The 21,600-nt window shown below is 37.2% G+C and overlaps 1 protein-coding gene and 1 pseudogene across 1 annotated transcript in view; both read right to left on the reverse strand.

The window, feature by feature from the left end:
- Positions 1-273: 273 nt before the first annotated feature.
- Positions 274-1,560, reverse strand: LOC132644731 (xyloglucan endotransglucosylase/hydrolase 2-like; annotated as a pseudogene).
- Positions 1,561-3,000: 1,440 nt separating this feature from the next.
- The window catches only part of LOC132644732 (protein NUCLEOLAR FACTOR 1-like), a 65,514-nt gene continuing 46,914 nt past the window's right edge, over positions 3,001-21,600 (reverse strand). Inside the window, exons 2-23 of the mRNA XM_060361341.1 lie at positions 21,208-21,496; positions 19,558-19,747; positions 18,374-18,509; positions 16,639-16,762; positions 15,319-15,419; positions 15,074-15,205; positions 13,400-13,480; positions 12,158-12,339; positions 11,362-11,434; positions 10,861-10,920; positions 10,708-10,746; positions 10,530-10,618; positions 10,271-10,335; positions 10,085-10,131; positions 8,925-8,984; positions 6,535-6,606; positions 4,918-4,947; positions 4,718-4,812; positions 4,496-4,601; positions 3,507-3,569; positions 3,351-3,413; positions 3,001-3,214 (exon numbers count right to left, since the gene is read on the reverse strand). Of these exons, the coding sequence (XP_060217324.1) occupies positions 3,140-3,214; positions 3,351-3,413; positions 3,507-3,569; positions 4,496-4,601; positions 4,718-4,812; positions 4,918-4,947; positions 6,535-6,606; positions 8,925-8,984; positions 10,085-10,131; positions 10,271-10,335; positions 10,530-10,618; positions 10,708-10,746; positions 10,861-10,920; positions 11,362-11,434; positions 12,158-12,339; positions 13,400-13,480; positions 15,074-15,205; positions 15,319-15,419; positions 16,639-16,762; positions 18,374-18,509; positions 19,558-19,747; positions 21,208-21,496 (2,172 nt within the window). The 3' untranslated portion in view covers positions 3,001-3,139. The remainder of the gene's footprint in view (positions 3,215-3,350; positions 3,414-3,506; positions 3,570-4,495; positions 4,602-4,717; positions 4,813-4,917; positions 4,948-6,534; positions 6,607-8,924; positions 8,985-10,084; positions 10,132-10,270; positions 10,336-10,529; positions 10,619-10,707; positions 10,747-10,860; positions 10,921-11,361; positions 11,435-12,157; positions 12,340-13,399; positions 13,481-15,073; positions 15,206-15,318; positions 15,420-16,638; positions 16,763-18,373; positions 18,510-19,557; positions 19,748-21,207; positions 21,497-21,600) is intronic.

Raw genomic sequence — 21,600 nt, forward strand, 5'->3', positions numbered from 1 at the left:
CAGTAACTAATATTTTTTTTTCCATTAATTACAGAGTAATCTAGGGGAAATACTTGAGGGAAACGTTTCCTATCAGTACAATAGCTGTAAACCATGTACTTCTTTTGCACCCATTTGATCCTTGCTTGGCTAGATTTCTCCAGAGCTTGGATAACTGAATCCTTGGATAAATCTGGCCAACAAGGATCAAACGGGATGCATACATCATACTTGCATCTCATGCGCACGAAAAATGGGATATATGCATCACGAAAACCTTTGACGCACATTTTGTTAAATATTCTTGAGATCTAGAATTAGTTCACGCAAGATTAGTGACATTTTCCATTTAACTAAATTCTTATATCTCTTGGGAGAAAAAACAAATAAAAAGTATGCTTACATGATGCTTCGAGGATTCCAAAGAATAGAGTAGGTATGGAAATACTTAGTGGGGTCAAACCAAAGATAAAATTGTTGCTCCCTGTCTCCCTTGCCTTGTGTGTACACAATTGTGTGAAGAATAGTGCACTGAAGATGGTCCACTGAAACTCAAAGTGCACTGAAGATGGTCTCACTTGCGCTGCCAAGAAACTCAAAGTCAATCTCGTCATGAGTTGGTCCCACTGAAGATAACTGCATTTTTCATTCACCATTGAGACGGATTATAAATACTGTTTGTATAGTTTTCAAATGTGGAAATTTTATTTTAAAATATTTGAAGAATCTACATTCAAATTCATAGTCAAAATTAAGTATTTTGACCCTCGTACTCCGAACTACTTAACATAATTTGGGATACGGGGAGTACTAGGTTCTAACAGTTTAAATTATTGTTGTCATGTCTAAAATTTACTCTGTTAGACTTAGTGTTAGTGCATATAACGTAAATTCATATTATAATAAGTTTATATCTGTAAACTCCACACCATTACATCACTTAAGATACAACTAAAGGCTACCGTCCATGAAAAGTATGAATTAAGTAGCAACAGGGACGGCTCAATGGAATTGATGGCCTAAAGCCAAAGCATAATAAAAGGTCTCAAGTATTTTCAATAAAAACAAGTGTCACACGTGCATCTCGTGCACTACACGTCCATCTTGTGCACCGCTCGTGCATCCAGAGCGCTGCATGTACATCTCATCTAAGCTAATTAGTAGCATAAAAAACCATGATCCAAAATCGATCGATTAAAGGCTTAGAACTCAAAAGTAGTTGCATCAAAAATATTCTATTGATATAAGTATCAGATCATGAGCTACTATATGTATTTATTAGACATGATTATATTAACTTACATAGTATGTAGTTGTTGTACCTGCAGAATTGCCAGGGACAAGCTTGATCTTCATTTCAATTTTCCCAAACATGTACTGTCTTTTTGACCAAATTCCAGAGCATGAATTATTATCAAGAGACAGTGTGAGTAGTTGCCCATTGTCCAATATCTTAACTAGGTCATAGCTCCACGTAATATCGAATTCATGGTCGAAACGTCCGGCTAAAGATACGACCACCACCAAAGAACTGATCATGATCAGAAGCAAGAAAGAAATTATAGATGAAGTTTTCATCATGGCGTGTTTGATAGGGTTTTGAAACTTTTAAAGAAGCGAGTGTACTTTGTGTTTGAATGGTTAGAGCCTTAGAGGCATTATATATATAGTGTTGGGGTCAATGATAGGGTAGACTAGGAAACATAAGGAGACTGGAAGAGTTTGAAGAGCAGATAGGGGGGAATAGGATTACGGAGGTGCCTCTAAAAAAATGTAAAAGAGAATGAAAATAAAAACTGAAAATTAGGATGCTTTAAAAAACCTTCCCCTGTTGGTGGATATTAGTTAAACTCATAATAAGATACTTTGACGGAGATTTTTAAACATGATCCTCAGGTCTTATAACCTCACATTATATTATAAGTTTAGTTTTTCAGTTGCAATTTTACCATTTAAATGTATGTATGTAAGCATGTAATACATTTAGGACTACTACTTAATTTTATTAGAATGCATGAGCTAATTTTATTAGAAAATTAGGATGCTTTAAAAAACCTTCCCCTGTTGGTGGATATTAGTTAAACTCATGATAAGATACTTTGACGGAGATTTTTAAACATGATCCTCTGGTCTTATAACCTCACATTATATTATAAGTTTAGTTTTTCAGTTGCAATTTTACCATTTAAATGTATGTATGTAAGCATGTAATACATTTAGGACTACTACTTAATTTTATTAGAATGCATGAGCTAATTTTATTCTAATTCTAAATATATTTTTTATGGATAATTAACAACTCTCCACTTACAATTAAATGTAAAGACGGTAATTATTTTAGTTATCAACACTTCTTGCATGATGAAGTCATCAATGGTTAAAAAACTATACGTAAATATAATCACACTACACTAGTTCAAAAAGAAAAGGGGAAAAAAAAAACAATTGAAGGTCATAACTAAGCAGAAATATTAATATTCAGCTCTGGTGTTGCTTTCATGCAGATTGGCAGTGGCTAGGAGATATTAATAACGATGAAGGGGATAATTAATTAATCATTTTATTAAGGGATAATTAATTAATCATTTTATTAAGAGACAGACTGAGACATTAAAGAAATTTGTCCTACATATATTATTGGAAATCCGACTTAACTGCAAACCCATCCAAATTAATGGAAGATAAGAATCTAATAAACCAGTTTGGACTTTTTGGATGAATTACTATTTGCTCTTCCTCAAGTACTTTACTGTAACTTTATAGTTTTACAACTTGTATTCCATTCTATCAACCACACCCATAGTTACCTAGAAGTATGTTTTGCCCGCAATACTACATAAATAGTTGGTGAACCTCAGTTTCCAGACACGACCTCCTCTTTTTACATGTTTCATTGGCATAAAGTTACATTTTATGTTTCTGGAATTTGAATAATGTTTGCTAATATCACAATTTTAAAAGAAAACAAAATTGATTGAGCAACATTGCTCATAAAAATATGTTAGTTACGATATTGAAAGCAAGAACCATCTATTTTTTTTTTCTTTCTTTTTTCCCTTGGGTAAGTGAAGGCAAGAAGCCATTCCTTGAGCTGCAGAAACAGTTGCACGCATTTGAGAGGCCAAACACTTCTCCGTTGAAATTTTTTGTGAGTTTCCTTTTAACAGAAGACATAAACACCCTTGTCCGACGTGACCATCCTTTTCGAAGCAGCAGTACCAACAATCCTCTCGAGCTGAATTCATCGGAGAGTAGATTATGCGGTAAGAACACTACAAAGGAAATCAAACACTTGCATAGAGGAAAAGGTTGAAGAATCGTGAGAGCAAGATATGAACTCATAATTGTATATAAGGAATTTGAAGCCTTACCCGAAGCTGGTCAAAGCGAGAAAATAGAACAGTGCAAGCAGACCCTTGTAGCATATTTACAACCTGCAGGAGAAATGAAAAGGATAACTTGGTAAGACTTGCGGTCGTGTGAACCACCATATAATCCCAATAGGATAGTGCAGTAGAGATGATCACCTCTGGGTAAAATTCTTTCCGCTCTGGAAGTGAATAAATGATCAAGTTCTGAATGCCACGTATCTAATTCCCAGGACAAGTCGAACACATAAAAAGTTATTATTATTATGCAAACATTAAATAAAGAAGGCTGATAATATCTTTTAGAGGAATCTAAGGATATATACGACTAATAATCGTGAAAGAAGGCAAGATCAATACCAATATTAACTACCAAATGGCTGTGTAATTGAGACGAAAGTTGGCAACTACTGGACGATATTGTTACATATGTTACTATGAATATAGGAAAATTAAAAAATAATAACAATGACAAACCAGAAAACCGAGTCCATCATATTCGGCTACCAGATATCAAGAAATTACAATCCTTCACGAGACTATGCTGTAGCTCAATCTTACAAGTTTTTCTATTTCATTCCTTTTTTCGGGATGAGTTGTCTATTCCACTTCATTCTTGAACATGTCAAATATAAAACAAGTAGATTAGTTACCATGAATCTAAGTTAAGAAATGTTCTTAGAATAATCCCGTAGTGCTATTTTGTGAGTGGATATCACCTTGATCATGCTCCTCTAAGCTCATTCATAGATTTTTTTTTTATTATTTTTTTTTTTTTGAGAATGGTAACAGATTCATAGAAAAACTTTCATGAAACAGATCTATCAGCTGAAAGAAATCACTTCCAATTGGCAAAAAACAAACTAAGGACGAGTATTCTCTATCCCATTTGACAGAGATTTAGAGATTGTTCATGTCAGACTGATGAAGCCAGGAATAACTATTAAGAAAAAATTGTATAAGCTGATTGAAATTCCCAGTTACAGTGCCGCAGACTATCTACAAGTTACTCTGCAGAATCAGATACACAATATATAGAGACTAAAAGCATTCAACATCATCACATGGCAAATGCCAGAGCATTCTTGTAAGCAGGAAAAAGAGTAGAGAAAGTAAGGCAGCGTGAATAGCACTCAAGAGAGAGGAACCTTGTATCGGTGATAGAAGTGAGCTCTTTCAGTGTAAAGCATGAATTTCTTCTTTCCATCGAAAAACCTCCCTCGTGCGCGAGATATATCACTCTGCTCGGTGTACCTAGAAACAAAGGCAAACAACTGAACCTTAAACCAGAACAGCATACTCATTGGATCACAAAATTTGATTTTATATACAGAAATGCAAAGAATTCTGAACACAAGATTGTTACTCACTCTCCCAGTAGACAAAAGGATGCCTCTTGTGACTTCAAAAAGTTCCTTACTCGGATAAACTCAAAGTAAGAACTAATAAATAGCATTATACCACCCTGCAGAACACAAAAAAAAAAAAAATGAGTTAAGGAAAGACAATCACTCATACAGCTGAATGCTTAGGAAAAATGAATTTGTTTCTCGAGCTCAGGTGAACATACCTCAATGGAATCCTTTATCTTGGGGAACACCTGGAATAACAGACTTCATCAGAGTAGATTTGACCAGATATCAATAGCAATTGTAAGACCAACTGATTTGGTGGTGATATTAACTTTACAAGATCACTAGATGCTCAAATTCTTTTACATGTACAGAACAAGAACAAATGTAAAATCCCATAACTAATGAGTAAATGAAAATTACTGAAAAAAGAAGACTTGGTATGTCTTTACATCGAATAAAATAGCACAAATGCAGGTCATAAATAGCTCAGGAAACAATAAAAGAAACGGGAGACAACAAGATTGAATTGGATAAGATCTTAGTCTAGATGCACCACCAGATATGAAATTTGAACAAAGATTAGGGGCAGTGCCTTAAACAATATTTTAATATAGACAAGAAAAATGATTAGAGTATCAGATTGCAAAATATCATTCATGCAGATACATGCCCATCTGGGAGGCAGAGAATCAAGTTGCTATCGACTTATCTCTAGCTTCATCACCAAAAAGGAAAACGAGTTGCATTTATGATATAAAATAATGTGATAAAATAGAAGATCTAAGAAAATTAGAGCCTAAAGGATGAACCATTTGGCAGCTCTATAACAGCAGAAATAATGGAGGGTTAGACTGGATCAGGCAATGGGAAACTGTGCCCAAGTTAACTTGAAAAAATGTGATCATACAATTTAGGTGCTATTTGATTTGGATTTTATAGAGGTTATTTCTTATTATTCAGATTACTGATTACCCGATTAGATCGACATACTCACTTCCTTTGGAGTATTTTTACCGGCACTTCCATTTTTTTTCCCTTTTATTTTTTGGTGGGGTGGGGGGTTTACAACAACCAAGCAATGAGTTTGATTAAGGAAAGGCTTTGATAAAACAATTGATTAAAGAAGGTGAAGAAAACAAGCAAGAATTATGACCCTGAAGCCTAGTAATGAGGGTATCATTTTTAACAATTTTTTTTTTCTTTTGCCATTGTAAAGGTGATATCATTTTTTAACATTTTTATTGTCTGGGAAATACATTCCTTCTTGTTAAAGGTGAAGGAGCAGCAAGTTCTTTGTCTGAGCTTCTGGAAAGATATCACAACAACCAGGGGCGGATTTACCTTGAGTGAAAGGATGTGACGTCACACTACTTCCTCGGAAAATTTTATTACAAGTATATATACATACACACACTCTTACATAAGAAAATGAATATACAGAATAAAAATGACAGCTATACAGCAAGCCCCAAATAGCGTAATGGTCAGGCACCTCATTTTCTGAGTTGTGGGATCTAACTGTTAATGTCTTCTAACTGAAAAACAATTATCTCATACCTTTTTTTTTTTTTTTGATAAGGAACAATTATCTCATATATATGGGAAAAAATTCAGCAAACATAAAATGCTAATTTTTAAGTACTCATCATCCTCTGTAAAATTGCAATTTCTGCACATTATTTTTGTTCTTTTATAATGTGATATTTTTACAACTTGTTAACTTTTTCAGTTGTGACACCGCTTATGAAAAATTCTGCGTATGCCATTGACCACAACTATTTAAGCCAGTCATCATGAAGATAAATGATCAATTGTGCAGAAGAATAACAAACCTTTTTTGTGAAATAATCAAACCGAGCATCATCGGCATCTTCTGCAGTCTTTACATCAAATCGCTCATAAATCTGCAAGTTCGAGAAATAGCAAAAAAACATAAGAGGAGAAGGGAATCTATAGTACTTCCACAGGTACATGATGAATCAAATACATGTAAGCAGTTACCAAACAAAACAGAAGCCAGACAAAATTCAAACTTAAAAATGCATGAAGCATACAAATAGTGATGCAGATCCTGTGCTTAAACAACTTTACCGCAAACTGTTAAGCCATAATTAGATAAGCAAAAATATTCCCTCCCTAACTTTTCCAGCTTTTCAATTAGGTGGTCACACAATTTTTACAATTTAAAAGAGCCAACTTATGGTAAGCCATTTCGATACTCGTAAGTTTGTGTCAAACGTCACGTGTGAAATAACTGGCAACACGACGACAGGTGCTGCACGATATAAATGTCCCACATGAATTGCATTAGGTCTTCCAAATGGATTTAATTTGATCAGTCTCAAAATCAGGAAGGAGTTGAAACATCGTCTTCATATTTCTTGCTTTTATCAGGCTTAAGTTAGACATGTAGAGAAGGATCTTATGACACCGGTGAGTGGTGACTGCCTGTTTACCTAGTATCTGGTATTAGGACTAATTGGTTTTGAATGAAAGAGAGGTTCTATGGAGATGCTTGAAGGCTAAAGGTGTACCTGTGATGTACACTAGAGCGATAAAGGACATGTATGATGGAGCCAAGACCAGGGTAAGGACAGTAGGAGGAGACTCGGAGCACTTCCATGTTCTGATGGGGTTGCATCAGGGATCAGCTCTTAGCCCGTTTTTATTTGCCTTGGTGATGGATGGATTGACGCGACAAATACAAGGTGAGGTGCCTTGGTGTATGTTGTTCTCGGATCACACAGTCTTGATTGACGAGACTCGCAGCGGAGTTAACGCTAAGTTGGAGGGTTGGAGACAGACGTTGGAGTCTAAAGGATTTAAGTTGAGTAGGACCAAGACAAAGTACTTGGAGTGCAGGTTCAGTGGCGTACCACATGAGGCTGACGAGGAAGTGAGGCTTGGTACCCAGGCCATCCAAAAGAAAAGAAGTTTCAAGTATCTTGGGTCTATTTTACAGGGAGATAGGGATATCGACAATGATGTTGCACATCGTATTGGTGCAGTGTGGATGAAATGGAGGCTCACTTCTGGAGTATTGTGTGACAAGAAAGTGCCACCAAAACTTAAAGGCAAGTTCTACAAAGTGGTGGTTAGACCGACTTTGTTGTATGGGGCGGAGTGTTGGTCAGTCAAGAACTCTCACGTTCAGAAGATGAAAGTCGCGGAAATGCGAATGCTACAGTGGATTTGTGGGCACACTAGGATGAATAGGATTAAGAATGAAAATATCCAGGACAAGGTGGGAGTGGCATCGGTGGAGGACAAGATGCGAGAAGCGAGGCTGAGATGGTATGGGCATGTGAAGAGGAGAGACGCAGATGCCCCAGTGCGGAGGTGTGAGAGGTTGGCTATGGACTGTTTCAGGAGAGGTAGAGGTAGGCCAAAGAAGTATTGGGGAGAGGTGATTAGATAGGACATGGCGCAGTTTTAGCTTACCGAGGACATGATCTTAGATAGGAGGTTGTGGAGGACCCAGATTAGGATAGAAGGCTAGGAGGTAATCTCGTTTTTTCTCTCGTCCTAGTAGTTGTAGTTTTCCTCATTCGTGTATTGTCATTTGATCTCTGCTTATATCTGTTGGGTCTTGCACTTCGATCATCTTATTTATCTATGGTAGCTACTGCTCCTTTCTTTCCAGACTGTTGTATCATGACTTTCTCGCTTTAATCCTCGTTTTCATATTGTTTTGATATGCTTGTCCCTATTTGACCTTTTGTCTTGTTCTCTCTTAAGCCGAGGGTCTTTCAGAAACAGCCTCCCTACCTTTCAAGGTGGGGGTAAGGTCTGCGTACACTCTACCCCCACCAGACCCCACATTGTGGGATTCTACTGGGTATGTTGTTGTTGGTTTTGAATGAAAGCAAGTGTCATGGGGAACACGGTTTGAACATGCTATTGGAGTAGGCACTGACTCTAGGTTCACTTCTCACCACCATTCATTTTCAAATAGTATGTCCATGTGTTTGGCCAAGAAAAACAATTAGACTGGAGGGAAGAGGTAGTGTTTAACACATAAAATAAACATAAGTATCTTAGACCTATTAAACTAAATTTTAGATGAGGTGGTCATAATATCAACAAAATCAAAAAATGACATAACTACAGACCCAAAACTCGATGTATTCCTTGTGAAAAACTCAAATTTTTACAGTGGAAATCGGTCGGGTTCATGCTAAATTATTAAATATAACTATAAGATCATTATTTTGTTACTCACCTGCCGTATTTGAAGTACTACCTTTGGTAAAACACCTTTATACTCGCTTGCCAATTTGACCTGAAAATACAGCACTTAAATAAGCAATATTGCTCTTTTCTAAGCATTCTCAGATTTTAAACATGCTGAAATTTCATATTAATGTATTAAGACAGCACAAAGGATATTTCTAGCAACTTTTTCTTATTTTATGCTGAATTTTCGAAGAACAAGAGACTGGGAATTTCAAGGTAATGTATGCAACCCTTCAAAACTCAAATAAAGTAAGAACGACATATTAAACTCACATTAAACTGTTCATCTCCCACTAATTAGAAAATGTTGTATAATGGAAATTTCTTCATCATTTTGCATAAGTTAAGGCACATACATCGTCTTCATAGAACAATGTTAGTGTAATGAGGAATAAAAAATCAAGAGGATGTTTCAATTACATAGATAAAGGAAAAAATTAACTAAAATTACAGCTTCAAAGTGCCCCCAGGGTTTTGGTCTAGTGATAAGAGTGCAGTGAGTCATGTGTGGTTAACACACTTCACCGGTTTGGAGCCTGCTACAGACAAGCCCGCTATTTAAGGGTAAAGAGTAGAGGGTTAGGTTCATTATCCACCGAGTTTTGAACTGTGCATCACTGGTCCTCGAGGATTTCTCGGTTATCAAATATTACAGCTTTCAAAGTATAGCTGCAAATCACCAGTTAATGGGTGATTGATTAGTCCAGCCACTTCACATTAACATGATATGACAACTTGACAAGAAGGCTACCAACGTCGTAACATTTTGGGTCTACAAATTAATTCTATCAGACTGGTCCAGTAATTTGCTTTAACTAGTGGACCTATAATTTGGACCCTTTTTTCTTTTGTACATCAAAGTTAATTTGTGCCCTTCTGAAAAGCATATACCTCTCTTTTGCGCTAGATGCTCAAACTATGCCCAAAATACTTATTCCCCCCAGCCACCAACTTATGATACACCAAACACAAGGAGGTAATAACCAAGGAAAAGGGGATAACTAAGAACTGTCAAAAAGTAACAACATAACACTCTAAACCAGGAACAGAGCTCCAGATAGAAACACAACATAATCATGTCAAGGGTTATTACTATCCGAAAGATTCCAATCATTGACACCAGAGAGGAGAGCAAAATGGACAGACCTTTCCTTCGTGGTTGAGGCAATGATGGTTGAATAACCCATTGATGTCTGCATAGGACAGAAAAATACTTTAGCTCTTAGGCCCTAATTATAAAGACAATTATCAAGAATGACACCAGAATTTAAAAATTATAGCATTAGCATCTATCTTTACAGCCTGCACACCACACAAAAGTCACGAACTTACCTGGATTTATGTGAGAAGATAATATTATTGATTGCCGGTAGAATGGCGCTTGACCGTCTAAATACCTACAAGCGACATTCACAAAACCAAATTATTAGCAAAAAACATCACTCATTTCAAGGGAGTGCAACATGTTCTCCATATTTATCCAATATTTGTATGGTGGCGCAATGTTTTACGTGAACCCACATTCCGAACTCACAGATCAAGCCACCTTTTTTAGCAACAAGGCAAACAGAAGAGCAGCATATGAGCATACCATTGCCTAATGCGCATAATATCTGTTCCATGCTGCTCGGAAGGTATCCGATTTAATTGTTCAACAATTGTATTCACGTGTGACCAATTCTGTGAATACAAAAAATATGAACAAAAGATAGTAAAGAGTAGACATGCATTAAATCAATCCTAGGGGTAAGGATGAACTTTCAACGTACCTGCATCAATATGACATCTGCGTGGTCAACAATTAGAACCTGCTCAAATGGTAATTATACCGTTAGTTGATAAAGGTAATGAGCATTGCTAAAATAGATAAAAGCACAAACCACAACCTTCCAAACTACTATAACTTTTCCAACAAAGATTACCTCTATAGAAGAAAGATAATCGACATTTTTATCCTTGTATAATTCTGCCTCCCCGATTTTCTGAAGGAATAAAATCAATAAAAAGTTAGTAACAGTTTAACTTAAAAACGGCTTTCATACTTCACATTAGAGCTGCATAGCGTTAGAATTAAGAGAATAAGCTTTGAGCAAATCTGTTGATATATTGAAACAGGGTATAGAAGTTAGAAAAACAGAGTTCTGAGATTATAGAAGGCTGCATGATGTTTACTTGGCCCGTATAACATGTTACAGATTACGTCCCCCTCCCCAAAAAAATCAGTCAAGAGGTGACGATTTACAAGTTCCCTTTATTACTTAAACTTATGGCTTTGAATTTTAGAAAAATTCCTTTCATTTCTGTATTCAGGAAAAATATCCTGTAAACATAAGAGAGAATCAAGGATTTAATGAATGATCTAAACACCATAAAATGAAAAAGAGCAATGAGGATCAAGCAAGTGCATTTATTAGGAAACTTACAGTGATTAGGCCAAGAGGGGAAGCAACAATCATGTCTGACGAGTAGAAGTCACCGTACAATTTTATGCTCCTCCTAAAATAACGACATGCATAAGATTTTCCTTTTGAAAAAGATGACGATAAAGATATTTTATATAAATTTCTCCATAATATTGATATTATACAGTGGAGTTGCTCATATCTATATACAAAATTGATTAACTTATAAGTGCTGCTCGCATATTCTACCCTACTCTGTAAGAACAGAATTAGTGTCTTGATTAGTCCATCTTTATGTATTTCATATATTCCATATTGAACTATGTGCAACATCAATGAATTGGTAGTCAAAGCTTACTTAGACTAAAACCAAGTAAAAGCATCATTAGTCAAAGTGGAAGCATACAACCACAAGATGGCCCATGAACATACATGAAACTTTTGAAAATTGTGGGTTTCATTTAATCACTTTTCATTTATAAATTTTGATTTTATTTAGCAAGATGTGTACAAAGGGCTACTATGACATGCAGCATACAACGTCCTAAACTAAACAAACCAGGAGGATATGAATGCAAGGGGAGATGGAATGATTTAACTTTTCTCATAGGAGCATGCTTGCATAATATGCTTGCATAATAAATAGGTACTTCACCAAGTTGTTTATGACTGAATAATGTGCAAATTATGTGTCCTTTGAATAATGCTTACCAGCAGCATATAAAGCATCTCTAAGTTGAAAAGTACTCGGACAAAGAAATGCAGCTTTTATGGTGTAGTACTGTTTTAGTAATTTCACCAGAGTTGAGAAATATACCTAGTGAACTTAATTCCAATCATGAAATGATCATTGTTATTTCCCCCAAATAATGCTTGAAAATCAGATGGTTTTGAGGTCCTTTTTAGTTCAGGAATTTCTGTAGCATCTTCATCCTCCTTGTCTTCACTTACTCCAGCTCCAAATTCTCTATAGAAACGTTCATGCTCCTCTACATTAGACTGAAGGAATCAACACTACATTAATTTATTTATTTTTTTGATCAGGTAAAACATTGTAATTAAAACACTACATTAATAAAGTATGAAAAAGGTATATCCTCGTCTAAAACAGGCCTATATGAGGCCAAAATTAGCAGTATGATCTTTGGTTAAGTGGTGCCTAACTGAATAATGTTTTTTTAATCATAATTACGGGCTCCACTTTAAGATCTCTCTCTAGGTCTAACTATTTCACATCTAACAAGGCCAAAACGTTTTTCTGCGAATCGAAACATTCACCGCGAGCTCTAAAATGAAGGCGCAGTGGGTCATTATACATTCTAGTCTTCTAACTGTAGCTACATTTCGCAAATCAAGCATGTAATTCCTTTTAGTGAAAATTCCTCACTACCAGCTTCATTGCATAAAAATATAAAATTATACCGTTACTGATTAAGAAAATACCTACTCACTAGCATATCACTGCTTAATTTGATTAAGAAAAGTTTGCATATTAGTGCAAAACTAAAATAGCATACTTGATATATGTTACTCCCTCCGTTCCATTATAAGTGGGTGTTTTTAGCTTATGCAAACCTCTTAAGAAATTGCTCACTCCTAGAAAAATATGAGCGTTTTTACTAGCATACCCCTAATTAGTGCCTAGAGGAAAAAAAAAAACTACTTAATGATTCTTGATTATAAATAAGGGTAAGTTTGGAAGAACAAGATCAATTTCTTCTTGAAATCCTAAAACACCACTTATTTTGAAACAAAATGAAAAGCCTAAGACACCACTTATTATGGAATGGAGGGAGTATCTTACAGCGGTATGGTGTCTGTGGAAACTGGCAAGGTGCTTGGTCTCCATCACTAGTCTTACTACTAGGAAAAGTTTTGTGCACTTAGCAGCAACTAACTACAATTTCTAGGTTAAGCAGCAACAGCATGAGTAAACAATACTCTTGCTTAGTTCCAACACGGTTAAATAACATCTCATGGAACCAGCTGCTGAAATCTTGGGAAGGCATTGTTGAGTTTATTTTGCATAAGAATTCAGAAAATGCAAAAGCTCATGTACCTTGTATTTCGGAGGTGTCAAATCAATCAGCCGCTTGACTACCCGAAATGCAACACTTGCTAGAGGGAGAAGGATCAAAACCTGAACCAATCACAAGAAAATGACCAATACTCTTACAACTTAACTAACCACAAGAAAGTGATCAACACTGTAAGTGTCCACAGTGCTCCGTAAATGATGAGGATACACAAGCGGATGCTGAGAGATGCAAGATCATTGTATAAAAATTGATATAGTTCAAACAACGGATGTAACCACAAAAGTACGATCAAGTAAATTAAGCCAAACCATTTTCATATATATATATATATATATGAAAATTGATCACGCTCATATTAAAATCCAGAATATAAAACCGTGAGTGGACCTGAAAAGCGCTATTAATTCCTAAACTCAGGTGATACTTAACTGTACTTTTGCTATGTCTAAAGACAGTTGAGCAGGTCGTTAATGTCAGGGGGGCAGAGAATAAAGAACATCTTATGATAGAATGACTAGGTAGTGGGATTCGGAACCTCTAAAGAGAAAGAAGCTTATCCATAGGATCTGATCCACCGGCATAATCAGAACTTTTCAAAGATATATTAATATCCCTAGCTGAAATACAAGTAAAATATAAAAGCAGAAAAATGAACAATGATCATTGAATAAGTATAAGAACATATCAACAAGAGAGGTTGCTGTACTGGCAAGAGCACTACACTTCAAACCAAGACGTTGGAAGTTCGAGTCACTGAGAGAAGAAGTGGAAGAACCACCATTGGTCCCTCGTGAGAGCTTGGGAGGTAGGGTTTAACAAATCACGAAAAAGAATGTGGAAGGTCATATCACATGTATCTACACATTAACGGGGCCAATCAGTCCTAGACGAAAAAGAAATTGTCCAGTTGAAAAGAGAATTTGCTAGGCTAATGGCTATACGGTATTTCTAATTCTTTGGAGATGGGAAATGCTGTGGTTTAACTTCTTAAAGGCTAACCAAACTATCAGGAGTGATACACATAAAATGTGGGTCAGGGGTGGAATATGTTGAAGTGTCTCTTTCAAAGACTAAGAGCAGGATTGGATGGTTATAGTTGCACTTCAAGTAGTCTCCTCCTGAGTTGCAGACTCTTCACTTTCGATGCCGTACCCATGTCGGATTCTCCAACAATACACTACTTTTGGGGAATCCAACACGTACCCATTGACATTTTTGAAAAGTCCGAACAACATGGGTCTCCTTTGCAATAATCCAACTCCACCGTAACTTTTAAGAGTAGAACTTCGTAGACAATACAAAAGATAATGCTAGCAAAGTGCAGATACCAAGTATAGGACAGGATTTTCTTTTTTTAATGAAATCACACAATTCCCACTACCATATACAAATCTTATTTTAAGAACAGCCTCAACTTCACACATCAAAGTCCTGATTATCTATAAATTTGAAAACAAGACAAGGATGCACCTTCAACAAAACATACCAAGCTTGATATCCATCATTGATGTTGGGAAATATGTGGTGCGAGTACGTCAAGGTTTTTGCTAATTTCTAGTGTATTTTGAAGAATCAACACAAAAGTACTCACATCCTTATTACACCCGATCGATGGGTACGTCAAGGCAAATGAAAATCCATCTATTTCGCACAAATTTGTTTTCAGAAGAATACGAATGAAAATAGGTAAATACCTTAGGGCGAGTGAACCCACGGTCAAGAAAGGATTCATTATTAAGGACATTTGCTTTCACATTCTCCTGAAGCTTAGCTAGTTTTGCCTCGTTCTTCTTTACAAGATCCCTGGTTCTGAAAATATGATTGAGCTGCATAAAATGATTCCCTTAAATAACCAAGACATTTTTGAAATTTTGGATATGAACCACATCACTCGAACTTGAACTAGTAAATTATGGTGAAAAGAAGTAGATGCTCTTACAGAATGCATAATATAAGCATCCATGGTACTTGAATCTTCTTCTTGACCTTTGAGATAGAAGGGTTTCTTGTTGTGGTGCAGAATATCCCGGTAGCTGTTGCCTACAAGAATACAGAAAGCAATAGCAATTACGACACTAAAAAAATAGCAGAACAGAAAACAAAGTAATACATGGACAGCAAGATAAATCCATCAGGTTAACCTGAATAAGTATAATATCCGATTCACCTTTATTACTCCTTCGTTGAAAAAATATACATCCTATCTCATTCTTGTTTCCCTCCCTCAAAAATCGCCAAAACCAAATTCCCATAATCTAGATAATTTGGATGAATTACAAATCCTAATGTAAGCATGTGATACTGCAAGTAAGATCGTAACTTCTTGTAATTTTTTTACGCTTCGGTTTTATGAAATTTAAGCCCGAGGGAATGAACCAATCACCAAACCCTACATAATGCAACAATTGAAAGTTCCGAGGGCAACAACGTTTAGTGTCACTGATGCATACATAAGGTGCAAATCATTAGAGATGGTTTCACTTATTGGTTAAGTTGGAAATAGCACATCAGAATTAAAGCTGAATACGTTGTGAAGCATGTTTACTTTTTAGAGAAGAGTCAGCTTTAGTCTAGTGAAATTTTTTGCAGAATTATGAGTGGATGTTCACCGATCAAGAATAACAGCAGCACAAGTGAATGCTGATGTTTAAATAGACCATGTGGCAGCTCAATCAGAGATTTTGTAGCCTTCTTATTCAGGGGGATTTTTTTTTTCTGGTTTTGTTGTTTGGGGGGGGGGGGGGGGGGGGGGGGGGTTGTGTGAGTTATAGTGTTGAACCCAGCTTAGGTCCGATTGTATTTTCACCACAAAACGACATATTAGCTGATACTGCAGCCTAAAAGATCTCTCTACCATTGATAATATCTTTTTTGCTCCGAATTTTCCACAAGATTAACTCAAACTAATTTTTCTACTTCGACTCTCCAAATCACACCTAGTAGTAAACACTGCTTCAGACAAGAATAAATAATGCTCGAAGTAAAACCACAACTATCAATGCGGAACCACATGGAACATGAGGAAATAAGTGACACGAAAACTTTGATTGATAAACTGAAAGAACATCCGGTTCTGGAGTCACATTAATGATCTACTCTAAAGGTTCTAACTGTGACTGATATATCTTCCAAACGTCGCAAATTAACAAAGAAACAGACACATAGTTCTGTCCACCAATCAATCAGACCACAGGCAATAATCACTTGATAAGTAAAACACCAGTAAATGACCAAAACCAACTTGATGGCCTTTACTTACAGACGGAGAAAAATAATCTCTGCTTTGATGAATCAAAATCTGCGCCTCCAGACTTCTCATAGATACCTAACCAGTGCTTGTGTAGTGTTGGCTTCAAGCCATGAAACAAGAAGTTGTCTGGCTCCTGCAAAGTAGCAATGAAACTTCTTGTATGAGAAGATTGTTGTGGAAAAGCAATACATAAAATTGAAGTAAATCTATCGATAGCAAAGAGCAGTCCAGTTTGGTATTGCAAGGTTTTCCTCTATTCAGCAATTCAAGCTAAAGGCATTCCATCGAGAACCTTAATACAGTCACCAAGGGAATTCGACCTAAACTTATTCATCAAGCATCTAAAACATGGTACACATGTAACTCAATACAAATATAGGGAGCAACATTTTAGAAAATAGAGTTCTTGGGTCGGTATCTTTAACAGACTTAAGTTTTTTATCCCCAAAAGAAAGACACACACGCGCGCGCATGCACGAGTTTAGACTAATGGATATTTTTTTTTTAATGACATGTGAACCCGCAGCCGCTACCCTTTGGGTGCTAAGTTGCTCGGACTCTCCAAAAATGTTGCATCACCCGTGTCGGATCCTCCAAAAATGTACTACTTTTGGAGAATCCGACACGCACCCGTCCATATTTTTGAAGAGTCCGAGTAACATAGTTTGGGTGCGCACAAGGTAAATCCAGCTCCTGTGCAATAGCTCGCAAACAGACTAATGGATATTAAAAAGGAGAAATTCCAAAAAAGAACTGCAGAGTAACCCGACAACTGCAATAAGTAACACTGCACCTGTAATTTTGAAGTTTGAAAACAAAAATAATTGGAATTAACAAGTATCTAACAGAAAGCCAAATGCAAGATGCATCAGAAAAGCCAGATGCAAGATGATAACAACAACCCAGTGAAATCCCACACCGTGGGGTCTGGGGAGGGTAGAGTGTACGCAGACCTTACTCCTACCAAGGTAGGACGGCTGTTTCCGAAAGACCCTCGGCTCAATGAAAATCATAAAAAGAGGTCAGATAGGCTAAGAAATTCAAAGCGATATGGAAATGCAAATAACGAAAGCGACAAAGATAAGATAGAATAATCAAAGTACAGGAAATAACAGATAATAGCAGAAATCAGAGCACAAGAAATTCTACTGCGATAATGCGCCTACTAATAAAAGCCAGATGCAAGATGAAAATTGAATTACAATCCTAAAGAAACCCAGAACGAAGCGGAATCTCTATCAGAAAGCCAGATGCAAGATGAAAATTGAATTACAATCCTAAAGAAACCCAGAACGAAGCGGAATCTCTATCAGTTGACATAGTTATCAGCCACCTGCAACAGCACTGTCCATGAACTTTTTTCTGTTCCTTTTGAAAAATTAAGAAGATGTTAAGCAGGATACCACTTTCAAACAATTTGGACGACAAAATACAGTATAGATTTATCGCCCAAATTTGCCACTAAATTGGACGTTAGCTCTAGCAAAGATATAAGATGCTCCAGCAATCTAGATGTCAATTTTGCAACGATGTGAATTAAACTATTAAAGAAAATCAAAGACCGCTATTTAATTATTTACCAGATTCATACTACTTGAACGTAGCTAACAGACCTTTTGCCCAAATCATAAGAGATGAAGGAATGAAGATCTACAACAGCTGAATATGGAGACAGGCCTGAGCACTATGAAGCAATCAACAATAGAATAAGGAAGATATAGCAATATGCAAACAAGACAGCTACCTTCAGAAAACACTCGCCTGTACCCCTCCACTTGTGATTTGACATGGCTACCATCCATTTGTAAGTCCATTTCTTTTTCTCTAGCCTGTCGACCTCTTCTTTGGATAACTTGTGATCCAAATGAGAGTGAAATGAGCTGCAAATGGGTTAACAATCATCATAACTTCTTCTAACTTACAAAATCTTTCATCAACCGTCAAACTTTTTTTTTTGATAAGGTTAATTTTATTTTATTTTTTCCTGAGAGGGTAGCATTTTGTATTAAAACCAAAAAAAGGCAGTGAAGCCATAATTACAGAGAATGTGAGCAAACTAATCTATGCAAAAATTGCTCTATAAAGACTCCAATGATAGCATTAGAGCCTCAATATCCTCTATGTACTCCTGTTTACACAAATGAAAAGCAAAATACAACTAAGCTTTATCTTCTGGATTGGGTTACTCTTCCCTTCAAGTAAGATTTTATTAAAGAAGACAGTATGGAGCTGATACTTTAAAATTACTTTTTGGGGGGGGGGGGGGGGGGCAGGGGGGGAGAAGAAATAAAAGGAAGCTAGACGTGATTACACCAAATTCCTAAATGTTTTCTAGCAAGTCTAGCACATCATGTTAATTCAGACAGTATTCCGTCCTTCCAGAAATACAAGTGCTACAGGCAGTTAAATTTTATAATCTGGATTTGCTCCATAGTGCCTTCGAAACATCTTTTGTTCCTTTCTTTCCAAATAGTCCATGTTATGCATAAAGGAATTGATCTCTAGATTTTCTTCAATAAGCACTTGGGTAAGCTGTTTCCCATCATTCAAGTACTTCATAATGTTTTCCTTAACAATTACTAGTATATCTCTACACCGGTTATATTTATCATTCAGTACCACTCGATTCAAGTAGAACTCATGAGCAATGAGACGCACATCTTAGTTCCTTGCCCCACCTAAGCACAACTTAAGAGAGGTGAAGTGCCCTCCCTAAATTTTTTTTAGCTTCAGGGCTTACCACGCCGTAGATGAGCCTTTGGCGACCCGGACCCTGATTTGTCCTAGAGGAGGAGACATGTGCATTATATCAAGAACATAGTCCAACATACTCATGAAACATAAACAAGTGAACAAATACAAGTACTGGAACATGAAAGGAAAATTTTAAAAAAAAAAGGCAACAAACTCAATCAAAACTAGTCAGACCTTGTGCTTGCACAAGCCCCTCTTGTAGGTTGACCATTTACTCTCAATTCTTGTTCTTCATCTGAACCAGAAGCCTCTGAATTGTCATCGTCAGTTTCAGTACCTCCAATCCGTCCCACAGGGTTTCCCAGACCACCTTGATGTAGACTAGCACCAGGTTCGCTAAGTCTAGAAGCATCACTATCACTACCTATTTCCAAACATAACATTGAAAGGAAAAAAAGGACAAAACTAATCAGTAGACGCTATTTCCACAAATAGATATATGCAAAAACGAACAACATCATATCCAGTATATTCCACATAGTAGGGTCTGGGGAGGGTAGAGTGTACGCAGACCTTACCCCTACCTTGGGAGGTAGGAAGGCCGTTTCCGATAGACCCTCGGCTCAAGAAAAGGTGCCAAGACAACAGTAATAATAGGTAGTAATAGCAACATATAATAAGATAAATGACATTAAAGAAAGAAACAAGCAAGCTATATGAGAGATCTAGAAAAAATAAGCGAAGTGAACAAAGATAAATAATACTCCTAATACGAAAAAGAAATCCTCCCAGCCCCCCTACTAGACCTCTACCCTGATACTGGACCTCCACACCCTCCTATCACCGGTCATGTCCTCGGTAAGCTGAAGTAGCGTTCATATCCTGCCGAATCACCTCTCCCCAGGCCTTCTTTGGCCTACCCCTCCCTCTCTTCAAGCCCACCACCTAAGTTTACTAGGACTCTTCACTTTCGGTGCCAGCACCCGTGTCGACACGACATGGGTATGGATGTGGGTTCCGTACCCGATCTAGTCAATCGCTTTTCGGTACTTTGACCAAAATCAACGAAGAAATTCCGGACAGATCCAATGATTTCTATAATCAAAACAAAAGCTGAGATGGACTTAAAGAAATGGAATACCTTGTATATTGAAATTTCTATGTCACTCAGAAAATGGAATACCTTGTATATTGAAATTTCTATGTCACTCCTTTTCCTTTTATTCTCCTTCCGGGATTCTCCTCTTGATCAATATTTTCTCCCCATGTTTTCCACATAATATCTCATAATTTAGGTTTTATAGTTCTAATTTTAGATATTTCAATTATTTTTAGCCGAATCCCCGCACCCGTATCCATACCTGGATCCTTATCCCCGAATCTTAGAATTTAGATCATGAAGGATCCGACCTCTAGATCCGCACCCGTATCGGACACCCGCACCCGAGTCCGAGTAACTTAGGCCACCGCTGCCAGCCTCTCACACCTCCTCACTGGTGCATCTTCACCGCACATGGCCGAACCATCTCAACCTCCCTTCCCGCATCTTATCCACCACAGGGGCCAGACCCACCTTGTCCGAATCACTTCATTCCGAATCCTATATCTCCTGGTATACCCGCACATCCATATCAGCATCCGCATCTCTGCTACCTTCATTTTTTGGACATGAGCTTTCTTAACTGGCCAGCATTCCGTCCATACAACATAGTCGGTCTAACCACCACTGTGTAGAACTTTCCCTTTAGTATAGGCAGCATATTCTTATCGCACAACCCCCCCAATGCGAGCATCCATTTCATCCATCCAGCTCTAATACGATGTGTGATATCGTCATCAATCTCACTATATTCCCTTGGATGATCGACCCCAAATACTTGAAACTTTCTTTCTTCGGGATGACCCGAGCATCTAGATGCACGTCCTCATCCTCTACCTGAATCACCTCACTGAACTTGCACTCTAAGTACTCTGTCTTCATCCTGCTTAACTTGAAACCTTTCGACTCCAGGGTCTGTCTCCAAACCTCTAGTCTCACGTTAACGCCGCTCCACGTCTCGTCAATAAGCACAATGTCATGTGCAAACAACATGCACCACGGCATCTCTCCTTGAATGTGGCGCGTCAATGCGTCCATCGCCAAAGCAAACAAAAAGGGGCTAAGAGCGGACCCCTAATGCAGGCCCATCTTGACTGGGAAGTGTTCTGAATCACCTCCAACCGTCCTCACCCGGGTCTTGGCTCCATCATACATGTCCTTAATCGCTCTAATGTAAG

Source organism: Lycium barbarum, chromosome 6 (genome assembly GCF_019175385.1).
Source record: "Lycium barbarum isolate Lr01 chromosome 6, ASM1917538v2, whole genome shotgun sequence".
Classification (NCBI taxonomy): Eukaryota; Viridiplantae; Streptophyta; class Magnoliopsida; order Solanales; family Solanaceae; genus Lycium; species Lycium barbarum.